The 21,569-nt window shown below is 35.5% G+C and overlaps 1 protein-coding gene across 6 annotated transcripts in view; it reads left to right on the plus strand.

Moving 5' to 3' along the window:
- Window positions 1-21,569, plus strand: part of DMXL1 (Dmx-like 1) — a 126,632-nt gene that overhangs the window by 28,109 nt on the left and 76,954 nt on the right. For all 6 annotated transcript variants that reach the window (XM_010846597.1, XM_010846598.1, XM_010846599.1 and 3 more), the window contains 12 exons: window positions 2,938-3,004; window positions 4,270-4,448; window positions 9,194-9,383; window positions 10,555-10,720; window positions 13,768-13,980; window positions 15,398-15,651; window positions 15,763-16,447; window positions 16,538-16,659; window positions 19,229-19,318; window positions 19,398-19,500; window positions 20,614-20,733; window positions 21,017-21,238. In XM_010846597.1, the coding sequence (XP_010844899.1) occupies window positions 2,938-3,004; window positions 4,270-4,448; window positions 9,194-9,383; window positions 10,555-10,720; window positions 13,768-13,980; window positions 15,398-15,651; window positions 15,763-16,447; window positions 16,538-16,659; window positions 19,229-19,318; window positions 19,398-19,500; window positions 20,614-20,733; window positions 21,017-21,238 (2,411 nt within the window). The remainder of the gene's footprint in view (window positions 1-2,937; window positions 3,005-4,269; window positions 4,449-9,193; window positions 9,384-10,554; window positions 10,721-13,767; window positions 13,981-15,397; window positions 15,652-15,762; window positions 16,448-16,537; window positions 16,660-19,228; window positions 19,319-19,397; window positions 19,501-20,613; window positions 20,734-21,016; window positions 21,239-21,569) is intronic.

Here is a 21,569-nt window from a genome sequence, read left to right on the forward strand (position 1 = left end):
AATAGGAAAATGAGTACGTCAAGGCTGTATATTGTCACCCTGCTTATTTAACTTATATGCAGAGTACATCATGAGAAACGTTGGGCTGGAAGAAGTACAAGCTGGAATCAAGATTGCCGGGAGAAATATCAATAACCTCAGATACTCAGATGACACCACCCTTATGGTAGAAGGTTAAGAAGAACTAAAGAGGCTCTTGATGAAAGTGAAAGTGGAGAGTGAAAAAGTTGGCTTAAAGCTCAACATTCAGAAAACTAAGATCATGGCATCCGGTCCCATCACTTCATGGCAAATAGATGGGGAAACAGTATCAGACTTTATTTTTCTGGGCTCCAGAATCACTGCAGATGGTCTTTGCAGCCATCTTGTAAGGAAAGTTATGACCAACCTAGACATCATATTAAAAAGCAGAGATATTACTTTGTCAACAAATGTTTGTCTAGTCAAGGCTATGGTTTTTCCAATAGTCATGTATGGATGTGAGAGTTGGACTATAAAGAAAGCTGAGCACTGAAGAATTGATGCTTTTGAACTGTGGTGTTGAAGACTCTTGAGAGTCCCTTTGACTGCAAGGAGATCCAACCAGTCCATCCTAAAGGAGATGAGTCCTGGGTGTTTATTGGAAGCACTGATGTTGAAGCTGAAACTCCAATAGTTTGGCCACCTAACTGGAAGAGCTGACTCATTTGAAAAGACCCTGATGCTGGGAAAGATTGAGGGCAGGAGGAGAAGGTGATGACAGAGGATGAGATGGTTGGATGGCATCACCGACTCAATGGACATGAGTTTGGGTGAACTCCGGGGGTTGGTAATGGACAGGGGAGGCCTGGCATGCTGCAGTTCATGGGGTTCTAAAGAGTCGGACACGACTGAGCGACTGAACTGAACAACGGAAGATTACACTAACTGGAATACATTTAAAAGTTGAGCTTAATCTGATTATAGTTCATTTGTGGTTCATTTTAAAAATCTGCTTATACCTGTTAGATGAAGACTAGTAGGTACGACATAGAATAGATAGGATAGGAGAAGAGGAGTAGAGGTGACGTTGAGTATAGGCATGAAGGAAGTAAGTTATGTGTGCATAGCTTTTGGAGAAGGGAACTAGTGCAAGACCCTGAGGTAAAACTGTGTGTCACCTTGTGGCTGGACGAAAGTGAACATAGTGAGGAGTGATGGGGAAATGATTAGAGTCAGGAGGCAGCTTATAGGTTATTGTGAGGCTTTTGCATTTTAATTTTGAGTGAGTTGGGAAGCTGTTGAGGGTTTTGAGCAGAGCGTGAAATCTGATTCCCTTTTAAAAGAATTCCTTTAGATACTGCTTTAAGAAAAGACTGTAGGGGCAACACAGTCACAATCATGAAGACCAGGCATTTTTTTTTTAACTTTTTATTTTGTATTGGGGTATAGCTGATTAACAAACAATGTTATGATAGTTTCAGGTGAACAGTGAAGGGACTCAGCCATACAAATACATGTATCCATTCTCCCTGCTCCCATCCAGGCTGCCACACAACATTGAGCAGAGTTCCATGTGCCATATAGTAGGTTCTTGTTGGTTATCCATTTTAAATATAGCAGTGTAAGACCAAGCACTTTTAATTATTTGTTTTAAAGATATCTTTAAGATTAACCAGATACGTAAAAACGTGTGTTCAAAAATGTTCATTCTACCACTTAATGTTCAGTTCAGTTCAGTCACTCAGTCGTGTCCGACTCTTTGTGACCCCATGAACTGCAGCACGCCAAGCCTCCCTGTCCATCACCAACTCCCAGAGTCCACCCAAATCCATGCCCATTGAATCGATGATGCCATCCAACCATCTTATCCTCTGTCATCCCCTTCTCCTCCTGCCCTCAATCTTTGCCAGCATCAGGGTCTTTTCAAAGGAGTCAGCTCTTCGTATCAGGTGCCCAAACTATTGGAGTTTCAAAGTATCAGAACTTAATGTTCATGACATATTTTAAAATATGTATTACAGAGCAAATTGTAAATATGACATCAGTTTCCATCTTCTTCCCCACAACCTCCCACAGAAAGTAGATGGAGAGGTAGAGTGGAAAGAGATTTGGAAGTCAATGTATTAACATGTTACTAGTGATTTTGCATGGAAATGGGTGTTGTGGTTTTGGTGAAGCTATAGATGATTTTATTTTCTTCTTTTCACCCATTTATATTATTATTTTCTGTTATGTATTAATTAGAATCAGGGTAAAAAGTTTTTTTTATTTGAAATTGAACTGTGATGGCATTCCTCTTCGGCTTGCTTTACAAATAATTTTAGTGTGACTCTTATCTAAGCATGGACTTGGATAAAGAAAAGGAAAGCAACGATAGTGAGAAATGTCTTGAGATCAGTATTTCCTGAAAGGCAGAAGGGAAGGTGATGAGGGGAATGAACTGAAACTCCTTGAAGAAGGAGAGACAAGTATGCACCAAGTATGTTGGTGAAATTGGAAGGCTGAATCCATAATTATTGGAAGTCTCTCATTAACACACACATAATCTTCAACTGTGCAAATGCTGCCTTAAGGCAGAATTCATTATAAAATACTGATTTATTGTTCTTATAAATGTATGTTGGAATGTAAGCATCCATAGCTCCAAAAATTAGATTTCCAGGTTAAAAAATGAAACCTTTCTTTCTCATATTCTAAAGGAATGAGACCTATGACTCTTCTGTCTTAAGCTTTAAAGAATGACAAGTCATTCCTTATATGATTCTTATGCATAGATATTTTTACATTGAAAATAATTTTTGTATTTAATATTACATTTTCTATTTCTAATTTATGAGATATACTTAAAAGTGAGTGTCAAACTTGTTATTATATTTTGTATTTGAAGCAGATTACTGAATATAGTTTAGAGAAATAATATTGCATTCTCTCATTTAATTTTCCTTGAAAATTATGCCTTGTCTATTTAATTTACAGAACTGCTTCCCAAGTTCATTTAATGAAATTTTCACCAGATGGAGAATTTTTTGCCACTGCTGGGAAGGTAATTTGTGAAAATACTATTATCAAGTTGTGTTTATGGTGTATTTTGAAATATCAAAAAAATTTAACTTGCTTCATTATTTAAGTTGCAAACATTTTCTGTTAAATATGTTAAATAGCAAAAATTGGCTAAATATTATTATGTTAAAGGGCAATATGATATAATTGAAACAGCTTAAATCAAAGGTAGATCTGGGTATAAATTTGCCATTTACCAACTTTTTGATCTTGAGCAAGTAGTTAATCACTTTGAGCCTTGGTTTTCTGATGTATAAACTAAGGATAATAATACCTACCTCATAGGTCATGGGTCATAGTTTAGACAGTGTATGTAAAGTGGCACAGTGTCTTGGATATAGTATACTGTCAGTAATAAACTATAACTGTTATTTATGTTATCTTCTAGCTGACAGCTATATTAGACTGTATTTATAGTAAAAGAATTTACAGACTTTCTAGAAGGACATTTTTAACTTTTCTTTGTTATTACCTGTTGATTTCAGAATAGTGAATTCCCTTAAATTTTAATTATTTTAAATCATTGGTTCACAGAGCACTTTACATAAAACTAATAGTCTGAAGTTATTTTTCCCATGACTCAAATCGGCAGACTAAGAATATGAGATGTCTTAAATTCTTGGTGAGGTATTTTCTCCTAAAAATTTTTTAGGAGAAAACTAGGGCTGTTTAATCTGATTAACTTTAGTCAGCGTCAGGAATGTAATTAGTAGCTTAAGACCAGAACCTGGTACATGCTAATCTCTCATTCTTGCTTTCCTTCCCAGATTAGGAGATGCAATTTTGATTGTGCTTAGAATATTTTGTATGGTGGTAGTTGCTAACTAGTTAATATCATTTTCTTTGAACATTCATACGACAATCTATAAAAAATGTTGTTTTATAAAATTAGCAGTATTTTGAAGTCTACTAATGGTAATACTTTCTTATTTAATATTTGGCTAAGTGAGAAAATGAACCCTTCATCTTTAGGTCTTTCCTGAATGACTTTATTTTCCATATCAAATAGTAGCTAGCATTTTCCTTGAACCAACCTTTGCAAAATACACACGTTCACATACCTTAATTCTCAAAGAACAGTTAAGGAATGCTGGTTAGAAAAGTATCAGAATCAGAGATTTTCTTAATTTTTTCATGCCCAATCCCTATGTTCCTTTAATTGGGAAGAAAAATCTTACCTTTGGTATTTGGTTTAACCTTTAATTCTGATCTGGATGTTTTTCTGTTTCTGTTTTTCCACCCTCTTAGGATGACTGTCTTTTAAAGGTATGGTATAATGTAGAAAACTGGCGGACATCTGTTACCTCTCCAGATAAAAATTCAGAAAAACAATCTGAAGGAGAAACTGACTTTTCTTTTGTATATCTGGCCCATCCTCGAGCTGTAAATGGATTTTCCTGGCGTAAAACAAGCAAATATATGCCTAGGTCAGTGGATTAGTCATTTTTCCCATGTATTAAGAGAACGTCATCTTTGTGACTTTGACCGCTTTTCTCATTTTGAGAATCCATTGCTATAGGGTTTTTGCCCATGAAGATTCAAGTAGTACTAGATAGCTCCTGGACTGCAAGCCTCTGGCTATGAGTTAACTATATATGATACTTAAGAGGAGAGCCATGTGAAAGGATAATTTACCTCTAGTTCAGATATCTTAAAGTGACAAGAGTTGTGCATCTTTTTCTTTCAGTTCTTTCATCTTTAATCATTCTCCAAATTTCTATTTGCATCAACTTTTTCATATTTCACTCTCTTTAGCTTGTCCCTTTCTATGTGTATCCACTGGTGTTTTTTTTTTTTTTGTAACTAAAAATACAAGCTTTATTGAGAGTGTATACCATGAGACTTCAAATATTTCTTTAACTGCCTGCAGCATCTTTGAGGAAAAGTACATGGGCTAATAGATTATGATGTCCTAAACTAGATATTAATTTAACCTACACATGCATGCACAAATAAACCTGTTAGTACTTCATTTGTTTCCTATAGTCTTTGTCAGACTTGATATCCCGTTGACTTTTTGCATATACTTAGTAAGTTACAGCGGAGAAGGCAATGGCACCCACTCCAGTACTTTTGCCTAGAAAATCCTGTGGATGGAGGAGCCTGGTAGGCTGCAGTCCATGGGGTCACTAGAGTCGGACACTACTGAGCGACTTCACTTTCACTTTTCACTTTCATGCATTGGAGAAGGAAATGGCAACCCACTCCAGTGTTCTTGCCTGGAGAATCCCAGGGACAGGGAAGCCTGGTGGGCTGCCGTCAATGGGGTCACACAGAGTCGGACATGACTGAAGTGACTTAGCAGCAGCAGCAGCAGTAAGTTACAGAGGTATTGTATTACTTAATTGTAGGTAGAAATCCCTTTTTGTTCCACATGGCCATCTTCAATTTGGCCACACTATGGATCAATACAGTTTTTCCCTTATCTTTTTGTCATCTGAGAATGTCTTAAGCTGATCCATTATAGCATACTTAGATCATCTGTTAACTTTAGTTTTGCTCTTCTGAACCAGCAGAGTAAACCAAGATTTTTTAAAAAAATTATTTCATATTAAACATTCTTTTTAGAGCAGTTTAAGGTTTATAGCAAAGTTGAGGGGAGGTACAGAGATTTTCCATACAACCCTTTTCCCCACATATGCACAACCACCTGCTTTGTCAACATCCTCCACCAGAGTGGTACATTTGTTACAGTTGATGCTTACATCAACACATTATTATCACCTAAAGTCCATAATTTACATTGTGATTCACTCTTGGTGTTGTACATTCTATGGATTTGGACACAAACCCACATATAATGTATGTATAACAGCATACGTACATCATTGTTATACCTAGATCTTTTGAACAATTTTGTAGTGTGATAGTTACCATTTTTCTTACCTCTCTCCTCTAGTCTAACAAAGCATTGAAGTAGGACCTTCTAGGTACACAGATGGTTCTTCTGTTAGAAGTACGTTTCACAGTTTTGAGCTAAAGGAGAGTGGTATGGACAGTCTATATTGTTAGCAGAAGCACCCTCAGGCCACCTTCACTTTGAGAACTATTACTTTAGTACTTCTGAGACCATTGCTCACACGTATAAATATGTGTCTAGAATAGAATGAGCCATGACGTGTGTGTGCTCAGTTGTGTCTGACTCTTGGCGACTCCATGGACTGTAGCCCACTAGGCTCCTCTGTCTATAGGATTTTCCAGGCAAGAATACTGGAGTGGGTTGCCATTTCTTTCTCCAGGACATCTTCCCAACTCTGGGATTGAACCCATGTCTCCTGTACAGTCCACAGGGTTGCAAAGAGTCAGACACGACTGAGCAACTTCACTTTCACTTTTCACTTTCATGCACTGGAGAAGGAAATGGCAACCCACTTCATATTCTTGCCTGGAGAATCCCAGGGACGGGGGAGCCTGGGTGGGCTGCCGTCTGTGGGGTCGCACAGAGTCGGACATGACTGAAGTGACTTGGCAGCAGCAGCAGCAGCTCCTGCACTGCAGGTGTATTCTTTACTGCTGAGCCACTGGGGAAGCCCCGAGCTATGACATGCGTAAAGTAAAAACAGCTGTCTTCACAAACTGTCAAACTTTTAGAACTATCAGAAGTTTACATTATTCTGAAGGTTGAGTTCTGACGATATTCCAGGTATTTTCACATGCAGCTAATTAGAGCACCAGAATACTAAAAAAGAGAATTATGAAATATTGTATATTTTGAGAGAGGACAGTCACATCTGCTTCTGATACAGTTCACTCACTGTTGGCAAAAGTGATCATAGTGGAAGATACCATCAGAGGCAGGTACCTTGAACTGGGGCATTAGGAATACTTTATGACAGAAAAAAAAACATTAATTTTTTCCGCCTACTTATTTTATCTCTTTTATCAGCTAAATTCTACAGCATAAAGAACTGTGGTATAGAACGAGACTTTTCTGTTAGTTGTGGCGCCTTGGCAAGGTTTCCAGAATTTCACTTTCGGATCTATTAAAAAAACCAACTAATTTCCTTTAGTTCTTTTAGTTTTCATGTTTGTTTCACCAGCTGCCTGCAGATTTATAGTAGGAAGGCTGATCCTTTCTCATGAGAGTGAAAGAGATCCCATCAAAGACCATTGTCCTTTCTGTTACGGCATCTTAAAATTAAGATGTTCAGCCAAATGATGATGCTTCACACTAAGTGTCTGCTATCTTAAGAGGAAAAATGGGGATGTGCTTGTAATGATCATATACAGGCACTTCCCTGTTAATTAAAATGATGAATGTAGGACAGATTGGGAGGTTTGGTTATTTTCCCCACAAAACCTTCAGAAGTTGGTTTTACATAACTAGTTTTAGAACCATCTTAGCCTGTTGTTGCCTCAAGATAGGACAACTGTTGCAGACATTTACCCATCATACTGTTGCCCTATATAAGGTCATTCATCTGTATATATCATTTTCGGGTAGAGGGGGAGGGCTGTACCTGAATATGATGTGCTTATTGAAGAGAGAATAAGGTACCTTGATGAAGAAGTGAGAAAGGGAGATATGGCCTGAGCAATGCCTCAGATACATCACGATATTTCTTCTATGCCGTGCTTATATTACCAGCCAGCTGTTTACACTATTTGTAAAGGTTTAGTGTTCTGAAAAACATTATCTGTGGTCGAAACCATGTCCATGCTTCTGAGTTGTGCACCTTTCTAGCTTGCTTTGTTGGTCTTGTCTAAGTTCATATGCCTCTCCTGATTGCTGTCTGTTCAACTCTTTTGTCTCCTATCTTCTGCTCTTTCTTTGTAAGCCTCCCATTCTGCCATTTACTGATGGGGCACTATGAACCTTGCACTTTCCATATTGCCTTTTTGTATTTTCTTCTGTTTCTGTTATATTTGATATTATTGCCACTGCCTGTGTGTATGTAAATGTACTAGAGAGAAACAGAGGGAACGAGAGCAGGAAAACGTCAGCGGGAGACAGAGAAAAAAGGGGAAGAAAATTGAAGGAAAAAGAGGAGGGAGAGGCATAAGGATGGGAAAAGGAAGGAGAAACAGAGGGTTTGGAAAGGTAAGGAGAGGCCCTAGGAGGAGGGTACCAATGAGAGGTAGGAGAGGTGGAAAGGGAGGGTGGTTTGGAGAGGCTAAGAAGTAGAGAATTGTAGGAGAAGGCAGAGGCAGAGAAGCCCAGAGAGTGGATGGAGATGAAAAAGAAGTAGGGGAGTAGACATAGAAGGGGAGGGGCAGGGAGGCAGGTGTAAGAGCAGGGGAGGAATCTGGAGAGAGCTACCAAGACAGAATGTGGTGTTCTCCCTTTGCTTTTTTTTTTTTTAATCAGATAGGTATGTTTTAAAAACTGACTACTATAGAATATTAAAAAAAATTTTTTTTCTTTAACTTATCAAGTTACTTGATAGAAACCTTCTACTGGTTTTTCTTTTTTAATCAGTTAGATATGTTTGAATAAGTTTCTATTACAGGATATTGCAACTTAAAAAAAAATTTTGCTGAGTTAACAAAGACTGTCAGTCAATAGAAAGGTAGTCTTTAATAATAGAATTCCAGCTTTTGAGCTCTTGATGCACATGGGATTTATTAACATATATGTAATTGTTTTGTTATTATTTTGTGGGGTGGCAAGACAGTAAATTCACTGAAAGTCAAAAATGACTAAGGAAGGAGATGGCTAATACTTAACGGATTTTTCTGTTTTCGCACTTGACTGCTTTTGTTATATGTTAGGCAAAGACACAGTAAGTGCACTAGTTACTATAGCTTGTTAGTGACAAGTATGCATATACCTTTACAGGAAGTAAAAATGAAGCCTTGTGAAATAATTTAAATAAATATCCCCTGAATAAATCAGAAAATCTGAATAGAAGATGTCAGGTTTTTTCCTTGTTATTAACTGAGGGAGTATGATACGATCTCAGTTTTTGTTCTTTAGATGTAAGAATCTTGGATTACTGAAACAGGAACTACTGAGTTCTAGGCAGAAAATAAATGGATTAGCAAGCGTTTGCAGTGATGAAATCAAACACCCAACTCAGTTTTAATGGTTTTGACTATGTTGCATAAATGTATACTGACTTTTTTTCATTGATACCTTAGTTGTGTACATTTAAATAATTATAGAAACATTGTGGAATATGATACTGTGGGAAATTTATGTTTTCGCTTCTAAAATCCTTTTATTCCTTAGGGCTTCTGTATGTAATGTACTGTTGACTTGCTGCAAAGATAACATATGTCGTCTTTGGGTAGAGACATTTTTACCAAATGATTGTTTGCTCTATGGAGGTGACTGCAACCATTGGACTGAACCAATTAATTTAACAAATAACATCAAGAGAAACGTTTCCAGTAAAGAACGAGTTCAGAATGCTTCAGATGTAAGTGTTTTTGTTAGATGTTTTTCCTATATGTTTTAATATCTTTTGTACAAGGCCTTTTTGTAACATTCATCTTAATATTCAAAATCATGGATAGTTATGAAAAAATATATGTCTTAGGAAATCAGTTCTCAGAAAATTTTCAGTATTTTTTTTTTTTGTCTAGCATGAAACTGCCTATAATTACAAAGTTAACCTTAGGTTAACTGATGATATCAAAAGGATGATCATACTTAGCTGAAATAATATAAAGTAAATTAAGATCTGAGAATGCAGAAATTTGACTGTAAAAATAATGTGTTATTTTTCTTTCTTTAGGGCTTAGGGTGTTTGTCCTGTCATTACAGGAATGATTACTTTATCAGATTGTGTTCTACGTTTGTTATCGTTCAAACCTCCAAGAACATGAATTACTATAGTATGGCAAAACTAAAGTCAGTTTTTGATGTTGGGGCTAATTAAACATAGACTAGTAACATGGATCCTTGAAAATAAGAAAGTGACCTAAAAATGATTTACCTTTGAATGTTTTGTATGATTATGGAAATACTGTTTCTCAAATTTAGATCGTATTGCTAGTGGCATAGAATATAATTAAGTGTGTATTGTATAGAGACTCAACCACTGAGACAATCAGTGGTTATATATAGTAATAGTTGAAAGAAGTTCTTGACTAGGAATCACTTTCAGGTGATGTTGTGTTCTGTATAAAGTATTGTATCGTATGAAAGATGAGAATAGCAATATTGGCGTTGTCTGCCTCATGGATCAAATGAGGTGATTGCAGTGAAAGTGCTTTGTAAACTATGAAATATCATCCTAATGAATGGTGGTAATATCAGTCAGTGCTTTGTGGTCAGTAACCTGTGGATACAAAGAGAACTGTATAAATAGGGACATCATTTCCCACAGATGCATGGTAAACTTTTTTTTAAATTAAGAAAATATTAAATCAAAATTTAACATATTGTGTGATGGTTTAAAGATGAGTCAGGCAGTTAAAAGTGTCAAGCTTATTTCATGTTTCACATTTGTTGTACAAAAATACTGTAAAGTACTTGTACATATAGGCTTACTTGAAATAGCATCTAACAATCATTATATAACTTATGTGCTTATAACAAAATAGATGTTAGTTTTACTTTGTTTTGCATTGTTTTTCTTCTTATAGGTAAATCAGAAATTTTTTCGCAGAGGTCGGAGATCGCTTGCACTTGTAGCACATACTGGGTACCTGCCACACCAGCAAGACCCTCACCACGTTCACAGGAACGCTCCACTGCATGCCAATGCACTTTGCCACTTTCATATTGCAGCCAGCATCAACCCAGCCACAGGTAATAAAGTGCTGTTCAGAAAATGTTTTTCAGATCAAGTAGATTGATTTTTATGACCAGTAAGTTATACTATACTTATTGAGTAAGTAAAAAATTGTAGGTGATTTTCTTAGCTAACTTTTCATTATAGCCAGCTCACTGATGATAGAAAGAGTTTTTGTTTACTTGTTTAGTTCTTAAGGCTGTGATTTGGTCTGTAATTTTAGATCGTGGTAAGTCATTGAGATGTTCTGTATTGGTTTATTCAAAAGTTGAGATTTGAACTAATACTTAACAAAAAAATCAACACCTCAGAATTATAATTACTGTATTGTTGTTCATATGAAACTGGTATGTTTTGTACTTAATCTTTGGAGCCATTTCAGAAATAGGGCAGAAATATTGTAGAAGTTATAACTGAAGAATTAAGAAACCTTGTGTTGTGGTCAAATATGTACTTTGAGATAGACTGAAAGATCTAGAATACCTGGATTTATCTATGAATTTGAAGACTGATGTGTTTATCATTATAGTAAATATTTTATGTTAGTTTAAAAACCAGGTGGTCACAGTTGGGCATTTAAGGTAGAACCTTAAAATATTGCTGGGAAAAAGTTAAAAATAATATTTGCACATAATAAACACCATCTGTACAGGAAATATAAAGTTAACCTCCCTTCATATCTATTCCACCCTAGTCTTCCTCCTCAGAAGGTAACCACTCTAATGAATTTTTGTGTATTTTGAGATATTCTTTTGTTTGTTTATTTTGCTGCACCAGGTTTTTGTTGCAGCATGAAAACAGTTTTGGTCTGCAGGATCTAGTTCCCTGACCAGGGATTGAATCCAGGCCCTCTGTATTGAAAGGGCAGAGTCTTAGCCACTGGACCACCAGGGAAGTCCAGAGATATTCTTAAACATAAATCAAGCACAACCTATTTACATATAACACACTGGATTTGCAGTATTGCATTCTTCGAGAAACATAGAATGAATACAGTCCATTAGTTACTTGAATCAAAGTGTGAAGTGCTTTGATAAGTTAAAAGTTCAGAAATACCTGTGGTAGGAATAATACCTGTGGTATTTGCCTTTTTTTTTTTTCAGTTTTATTTGGTTAATAACAGTCCCAGCACTAAAAGAATCCATGAGCCAAGAAAATGTAAATGGGAGAATATTGAATGCTTTTTATTGAAAATTATATTATTACCTTATCAAAAAAATATTGTCAGTGCTTATAGTATCCAGAGGAAGCTCTGAGGTCAGTGGAATAATTTTAAAAGTCTTTGTGAGTAAAAGACAGTATTTTGAGAATAAAGAAAGCTTGAATTCTCACTTTAATAGAAAAGGCTGTAGCATCTTCTTGACTACCTTACAATAAGGAAAACTCTTAAAACCTTTCTTCAGATTGTAGGTCCCCAAGAAAAGTTCATACATTTAGGGAAAATCAAATAAAAATAATAACTTTAGGAGCTATATTAGATTCTGTGGAGACTTTCTTGCCTTAAATTAGGTCTGTTAGAATGACCTTTTTGCAAGGCCAGAACTTATATATGTTCAGTAGAAATGGATACAGGAGAGAAGTTCATAATATTATGTTCTCTTAATTCTAGCTCTTATACCCTCTCCATGATTATTTCTCATAAGAAATGATTTTACCAAATTTTTTGAGTGAGGTCAGCAGGCAAAGGAAATGTGGTTACTTTTCAACCAGAATGCTTCTGCTAAAAGTCAGCCTAAGCCCCTCCTTATTTGTGTACTTAACAACTAGGCCTGTGATCTACTTCAGGATTACTTATCTCTTCTGGGTTGATTTGTAAGTTGAAAATCAGAAATTCCTCCCCATGAAGTTTCTTGGGGACAGTTTAAATCCCCAACACTATTGTGTATCCACCTAGCAACAGTGCAATTGGTAGTTCAGCCCCTCAAGGCTTTTATTGTGTGTTTAGTGCCATGTAGGAACTGGAGATACAATAATGATCAAGACGTTATTGATCATTGCTCATATGAAGCATATAACCAGGTAGGAGATAGATAAATACTAATTAAACAATTATACTAATGAATATATAATTATAAACAGAGCTCTTGAATTAGATAATATCCATCAACTCTTAGAACCACTTCCAGTAGAAGGGGTGGGGAAAAGATTCATTTATTCTTTCCTTTATCCCCTATAATACTCTTTCTGTTGGTGTCCAGCAATAGACAGTGTTTGAACAAATAATTCAAATTATTTATATTTCCTATTTTTTAAAATCAGATTTGTTCTGAACCTTCCCTGAATCTATTCCAGCCTGTACTGTTCAGCAGACACCAGCATGATTTAGATTTGGACTTTAATAATAATAGACAAATCTTTCTTTACCTCTATTATGTAAGAATTGTCATTTTTTACAATTTACTCTGAATTTGTACTTCAATATACTTCACTTAGCAATGATTTCAAAAGTAATACCAAGGGATCAGATTTTGTTTTGTTTTTTAGCTGAGTTGGCTTGTCTTGAATGATTTTCTTGAATATAAGAAGGGAACCTCAGTTTCATACTATCTGATTTCAATCTTGATGCTAATAAATAAACAGTATCTATTGCAGTATCTATCTTAGGATTAGATAGGTAGGTCATGAAAAAAGTTAATATGTCAGTCTCTTAAGTAAAAGAAAGTTGTTGCTATTGAGGTAAACATATCACTTGTCCTTTGACAACTTGATGACATTTTTAATGGTAGATCAGGTTAAAATATGTTTCTAATGAGTTTCTGTATAAATTAAGAGCACTATTCTATTAACATGTCTACAAATTATAGATAGGTTTCTTAATGAGAGCATTTTATAATTGTAGAAAAATACATGTGTGTATATATAAGTAAGTTATGGTATGTGACTTAGAATGTATACTTTTCTGTCCTTTATAATAAGTATATTAAATACACCATTTAAGTCTGTTTTTTAATTAGTAATAATTGTGGGAACCATTATATTGTGAGTCTCACAGATTAAATAAAATGTGTTTTATGTGCTAGCATGATAGAAATTATAATTTTGATTTTTTTCTTGTTCTTTGTAGACATTCCACTTCTTCCTTCTATTACCTCTCTGAGTCTAAGTGAAAATGAAGAGAAGAGTGGACCTTTTGTGGTACACTGGCTAAACAATAAAGAGTTGCATTTTTCTTTGTCCATGGAAGTCTTTTTACAACAACTTAGAAAAAGTTTTGAGCAACCATCTTCTGAGACCAGTGTAGAAGATTCTAATCAGGCAGATGTAAAATCTGATGAAGGTAAAGCTTTAAGAAGGGTAAAAACTATGACGTTTTGTTTAAGATAGCGAAGATTTTTATATTAGCGTAGCACCAGCAAATGGCAACCCACTCCACTTTTCTTGCCTGGAGAATCCCAGGGGCAGGAGAGCCTTTTGGGCTGACGTCTATGGGGTCACGCAGAGTTGGACACGACTGAAGTGACTTAACAGCAACAGCTACTGTTAGAAATAACCTTCAGATTTCAGTGGCATAGTACACATTTGGACTAGCTCATGATAATCCAGTATAGACGTTTTTGTTCCAAGTGTCTTACTTCCTGATGGTAATGTAGGGATTTAGAATTCTCCATACTTACGCTTCTGTGGGCCACTAGGGTCTTGCTGCTCAGAGGACTATCTGAGCAGCAGATAGTAGCAGACTAGTAGCATTGGCATTATTAGGAATGCACAATCTCATGCTCCACCTGGAGCTGCTAAACAAGAATCTGCAATTTAGTGAAATTCCCAGATGAGTTGTATGTATATTAAAGTTTGAGAAGCAGTACACTTAGGGCTTAAGCCCTACATTCAGCTTCTATTCATTCAGCCTCAGTCAAGTAGAGAGAGAGAAATCAAGTGTTTTCTAAATTACAAGTTTACATGTTCCCCTTAAAAAAAAATTAAACAGTACCATCATGTATAAAGTTTCCATATTGTTAAATTTGATGAGTGTTCTTCCAGATTTTATTTTTTTCTATGCTCATGCAAGTATATATAAAGGTAGTTTCTTTTTAATTGTACTATGGGATTTCATTTTTAAATGAACATAGTGTTCTGTAGCTTGCTTAAATTCAGTATTCGGCACTTTTCTGGCTCATTAATTTTAACAGCTCCTGAGTCAGGAGACTCAAGAGAAAACTTAAGCGTTTTCTTTGTTGATACACATTTAAATTGAGTTCAGTTGTTTCTCACTATATACTGATAATGGTAAAATCATGCGTCTCTTTATCTTTGTGTGAATTTTTCTATAGGGTGGATCCCTAGATGGGGAAATAGCATATTGCGTAAGCATTTTTAAATTTCAGTAACTTTTGCCAAGTTGCCCCCCACCCCACAGGAGTGTTTTACAAGTTCATGCTCCCTTTAAGTAAGTAAGTGTTAGTCACTCAGTTTTGTCTGACTCTTTGTGCCCCTTTTACCTATTTTCAAGTCAGTATTAGTCCTTCTACTGATAATCCAGTGACTCAGCCTTTTGGGCCTTCTGATTACTGAGTTAACTCCAGTGGCCTTATATTCCTGGAGCAAAATTATTTTTAAAGGGAACCCCATTTCCTGTTTATATGAAAACATGTTTTTCATTTTGAATGCATTTGTAAAGATAGATTAAGAATGCATTTCTTAATTTATAGTAGTAGCTTGATTGTATTTATATGGTTCATGAACTCTTTTGCTTATAGAGATTGATGACAGTGTTGATGATCTGAAAATAAATCATGAAAAGAAGGAATTGGGTGGTGATAAACTGGTACCAAATTCAAGTTTTGTGCCATTACCATCATCTGCCATTGATCATCAGATTGAAGTACTTCTGTCTGAATGGAGTAAAAATGCAGACATGCTATTCAGTATTCATCCCATGGATGGTTCTTTGCTGGTTTGGCATGTGGATTGGCTGGATGAATACCAGCCTGGTATGTTTCGTCAAGTACAGGTATTATTTTTATGATCTCTGGAGAGCTGCTTTTTGTTAAATATGGGTACTGTTTTGTAAAACCTCTTTATATAATTTCATGCCTTCTGATGCTCACATTCTTAATTCCAGGTGTCCTTTGTTTCCAGAATTCCTGTAGCTTTCCCTACAGGTGATGCAAACTCTCTCTGTAAAAGCATAGTGATGTATGCCTGTACCAAGAATGTTGACTTGGCTATTCAGCAAGGGAAACAAAAACCTTCCAGCCTGACACGTTCCACGTCAATGCTTATCTCTTCTGGTCACAGTAAATCAACTAATAGTTTAAAATTAAGTATTTTTACTCCTAATGTTATGATGATTTCAAAGCATGCTGATGGCTCCCTGAATCAATGGCTTGTCAGTTTTGCCGAAGAATCTGCTTTTTCTACAGTTCTCAGTATTTCCCACAAATCCAGATACTGTGGTCATCGCTTTCATCTTAATGATTTAGCTTGTCACTCAGTATTACCATTATTGCTGACAACGTCGCACCATAATGCATTAAGGACACCAGATGTTGATAACCAAAAGCAACCTGATGATGCTGTGAATATTGAAGAATGTCCTTCGGCACAACAGAATAAAAGCACTATTGACATGGCCTTTCAGGATCCCAATGCAGTTTACAGTGAGCTTATTCTTTGGAGAGTTGATCCAGTTGGGCCATTGTCTTTCTCTGGAGGTGTTTCTGAGCTTGCCCGGATTAATTCTCTTCACGTTTCTGCATTTTCCAATGTGGCATGGCTGCCCACTCTTATTCCCAGTTATTGTCTAGGTAAGCATTCTGATTTTTACTTAAGAACTTTAGATTTTCTGACATTGTTGCTTAAAGGTTAAATTTTAAATGTTTTTTAAATACATCTAGGTGCATATTGCAACTCTCCTAGTGCGTGCTTTGTAGCAAGTGATGGACAATATCTGAGATTATATGAAGCAGTTATTGATGCCAAGAAGCTTCTATATGAGCTTTCCAATCCTGAAATTTCTGTAAGTAAATGACTTTTGAAACTACGAATAAAATATGATGTGTTTAAATAGTTAATTTATACTTACTGAGCAATTTCTAGGATTGTAATATAAAATTTATAATTAAATGTGTTTTTAGTTATTTTTTACACATTTACATTATAGTCTTAGTGATAGTCTTATAGTGATCCCAGTCCCTTAAAAAGAAACCATGTCTTTCATTCATTCCAAAAGTAGAATCTAATGTCCAACAATATGTAGTATTTCCTTCTGTTGTTCAGCCGCAAGTCATGTCTGACTCCTTTGTAAGCTCATGGGCTGTGGCCTACCAGGGCTCCTCAGTGTGTGGGATTTCTAGACAGGAATACTGGAGTGGGTTGCCATTTCCCTCTCCAGGGAATCTTCCCAACCCAGGGATCAAACCCATGTCTCTTGCATTGGCAGGCAGATTCTTTACCACTGAGCCACCAGGGAAGTCCCATAGTATTTCCTGGCTCAGAGATATATGGGGACTTCTGACAGTATATTGCTGAATCATGTTGGTTCATCTGTAGGTTATTTCTGAACAGGGGAAGCCGAAATAATAAGAGTGGCATTTTAATCTTAATCAAGAGAAAAAAAACTTTCAATTTGGTTGTACTACAGGCAGGAGTTGCAAAGCTTTTGTCTTAGATTAGAAGGCACTTCCTTCTGTTCCCAACTGATGGCAAACCCCCATCTCCATTGCCTCAGCACCTTCAGCAAGCCAATATTTCCATTCTTTTGGTTTCGGTGTTTTTAAGTATGCCCCGAGATAACTTTTAGCCATACTGAGCTTGTTGTTTAGGAGATTCAAGCCGTCTCCTCAACTACCAATTAATGTCTGTTAATGCTCTGGTTACAGAATTGCACAGGTTATCAGTAGTCTGCTCCTATCTTTTTTTGTTTTGTTTTGTTTTCCCCTAAGTTATTTTACAGAAGACAAAGTTTTTTTTTTTTAAAGCATACAGTGTTATACTAGCAACATATTTCTTGAGGGTCTTCTATTTTTCAGGAATTGTTTTTAAGTGCTGGGAATTTAGATGTGAACAAAACAGACAAAAATCTCAGCTTATATTCAGTGAAAGCATATAGAAAAAAGGTCAAAATATATTAATAAATTCTTTGGAGAGGAACAGTGTTGCAGAAGTAGTAGGGAGTGCCAAGTAAAGTGCTGGTCAGGGAAAGCCTCACGGAAGTGGTACAGTTTGAGCAAAGACCTAAAGGAGATGAAGGAGCTACCTGTGTGGATATTTAGAGGGAAAAGTATATCAGGAAAGCAAATGTAAAGATCCTCAGACCAGAGCATGTTTGGTAGGTAAGGATCATCAAGGAGGCTGTTGTGGCTGGTGTAGGGTAAATGAGATGGAAAGTAATAAAAAATAAAGTTAAAAAGTTAGCCTGGCCTTTGCAGTAAAAGACCTCATAGGCCGTTGTAGTTACTTTGAATTTTACTCTGAATGACATAGAAACTGGTAGAAAGAATGACAGTGATATGATCTGACTTAGGCTTTAAAATATCACTGTTTGCTATATAGATTAGACATGGGAAGCAGAAGTGTTATCAGAGAGACCAATTCAGGAAGCTATTACAGTAGTTTAGGAAAGAGTAAAAGGTGGTTAGAATGTAGCAAGTGGTGTGGTGATAAAGAGGATAAGAACTGGTCAAATCGGGATGTGTTTTGAACATTGACTGTAAGGATTGGACTGGATATGGGGTTTGTGTGAGAAAAACAGGATAACTCCCAAGGTTTGCCTTGAGATGTGAAGAATGTGTAAATAGGTTTTGAGGTGCAGGGAGGATTCAAGAGCCTAACTTCAGACATGTTAATTTTGAAATGCTTGTTTGATATCCAAGAGATCTAGTAGGCTAGGGTCTGGAGTTTAGAGGGAGGCCTCGTCTGAACATAGAAAATAAGTACCTGTTAGAATATAAAGCTGTGATGCTGAATGAGATCTCTGAGGGAGAGGCTATAGTTGGAAAGTAGAAATGGTAGGAAGATTGAACCCTGGGGCATTCCATTGTTAAGGTGGGGTGAGTGTGGTGTATAAAGAAAGCCAAAATGAAGAAATTTCTAGGAGGAAGAAATAACAGATTCATATGCTGATAGATCAGGCATGATGAAGATTGAATTTAACCATATGACTTTGACAAGAGCAGTCAGGAGATGATGTGGCTCAAGAAATCACTGTTTATAAATAGTATGTTAACTTGTTTATTTTGCTTTGTTGTCAAAGTTAATGCTAAAAAGCTTCGATTCTTGGAACATTTCCATGAGATTGAAGTCAGTCTTTCATAGTTAAAAATATAAAATACTTTTTCTCCTTAACGATTACCAAACATTTCTTTTGTTTTTCTCTGTACCAACTGAGCTATATAACTCTGTTCATTCCTATGTAATTGCCTGGTAAAAATCCCAGAATGTTTATAATAAAAGAGACTTGTGAACTTATTTAGTCTCACCTGAACTTATTTATTGTTTGTCTGTTATGCCTCAAATTTTACATCATTTTTTATTGTTTTTTAAATTTAATTGTTTAATAAAGGAAATACCCATTTTTTCAAAAACAGAAATATGTTGGTGAAGTGTTTAATATCGTCAGTCAACAGTCAACAGCCAGGCCAGGATGCATTATTGCATTAGATCCCATTACCAAACTTGTAAGTATTATTTTTCTGGCCACTTAGCATTAATAAATAATATGTATGTCAACTTATGTTGGTATTTATTTATATTCAGCAAGGCAGAAAAACCCAACTGCTTCATGTTTTTCAAGAAGACTTCATTTTGAATAATCTTGAGAAGAAAAGACTGGGAAAAGACAGAATGTTATCTGATGCAGGTAAAGAAGAATTTTTTATGTAATGAGATATAAAATGTACAGTATGTTAGGCAGTTAATAAAGATAAGTTGACACAATGTTTCATGTCTGAGTTTAAATTTTTCCTATGTACATTTGTGATAATTTTTGTCATAAATATCAGTATCTTTTTATTCTTAAGGCAATAATAATGAAAAAATTAAAGGAGTTTGTCAGTTATGGTTTTTTAAAATACTTTAATTAATTAATCTATATTTAGCCATACTACCTGGCATGCAGGATCCTAGTTCCTCAACTAGGGATCAAACCCAGGCCCTTGGCAGTTAGAGTGCAGAGTCCTAACCACAGGATTGCCAGGGAACTCACATAAATTATGTTTTTTAAAAAAGTATCATAGACATTTTCTTTATCATTAATGTGTGAGTGCTCTTTGCATGGGAGGGGTCCTGCCCTAATAATTTGAATGATATTGACACCTGACCCTTTAAAAATCTACAATTTAAAGCATTAGCTACAAACTTAAAATTATATAGGCGGTTTTAATTAATACTTTTTTATAATTAAGCAGTTTTTAAAATGATATTAAATTTATCCTCCCAGTATTAGCTGTTATTTTAAATAAAGAAAAACAGGAAAATAAAGCTATAATATCTTGGTTATTTTGATTACAGAACCAAACCAAACTCAAAAATAACTTTACTTACCAAGGAACTGTACACTGTGTACTGTTGCTCTAAAAGTTGATCATCAAGACTCAAATTATAATAATAACTGCATTCTGTATTTGTTTCAGGTTATTTTTATTTTCTTGTACATCATTTCTTTACCCTTTTTCCATTTTTTTCCTCCTTTGAGAAGTACCTTTTTGAATTCTATGCCTTTATGTTGAATGTCTAATTTCTTGCCACTGCTTTCTTAGTCTTCTATCATTTTCCCTGAGAATTTTGAACTTTGCAAAAATGCTTATAGTGCTTTTGTAACCTTTAAATACATTGATGGAAAGAAGCTGAAAATGATAAATACGGATGTAAAGGGTTATTTATATCAACAGAATGTTCTTTATTTTTCATTTTTCGTATTAAAATGTTAGTAGCTGTCTATGTTAATAGCGAAATATATCATTAATACCAACAGGCAGCTCACCTAATGGATTTTCTGAAAAATTCTACCTAATTGTAATAGAGTGCACCCAAGACAACCGTTCATTGTTACACATGTGGAATTTGCATTTAAAGTCCATTCCTGTCTCATTGGGTGAGTTTTTTTTTTTTTTTTTTCTATTAGTAGACTTAGATTAACAAAGTATGTGTATATAGATTGATGGATATTTTTTTAAGCTGTTTTTATTGACAGGATAATTGCAGTTTATTGTTAATTAAGGAAAAAACAGTTTCTCAGTTTTCTTGTCCTAAAGAATCATAGGAATATGTTTACATTTTTATCTTTTATAAGGCAGTTTTGGATTATAAAATTTAGCAATTTTAATGTTTATATGGGTTCCCTCCCAGTGTTTTGGTTCTTTTTTTATGTTTTATAGATGAAAAAGTAGATACAAAAATATCTGAAGCAGCTTGGCAGCCAGAAGAACATTATTCTTCTTCTCCAGAGAAGATCCTATCCCCCTTTTCACAGAAGTATCAGGCTTGCAGAGCAAATCTCCAGAGTACCAGCAAGTTGACTCTGTCTTCAGAAATGGTTTATAGCCAAGAGTTGCATTTGCCAGAAGGAGTTGAGATAATAAGTGTTAAGCCATCAGCAGGTGTGTAAACTTTGTAAAAAAAGACTGATACATTTGGCAGTGCATGAAGGTTTACTATATATTTAAAAATAGTTGCAACTCCCACTTTTTAAATTGACATAGACGCAGAAATGGAAAGAACACCTTTCAATATCCTAAATAAAAATTTTAAATTTCTCATTATGTTTTCTCATTATGATTACTCTGGCATTTGTCAGCCAGAACTGTCTTAAATATTGATTTCCAAGACAAATTTTTATTATCCTTTGGTAAAGATGAAGTGGAAGTTTGCAGGGCAGAGTTAATAATGGAGTTGCACCTTATTTGCCAACTGATAATATTGGTAATGGCG

This window comes from Bison bison, unplaced genomic scaffold (genome assembly GCF_000754665.1).
Source record: "Bison bison bison isolate TAMUID 2011002044 unplaced genomic scaffold, Bison_UMD1.0 scf7180017864238, whole genome shotgun sequence".
NCBI lineage: Eukaryota > Metazoa > Chordata > Mammalia > Artiodactyla > Bovidae > Bison > Bison bison.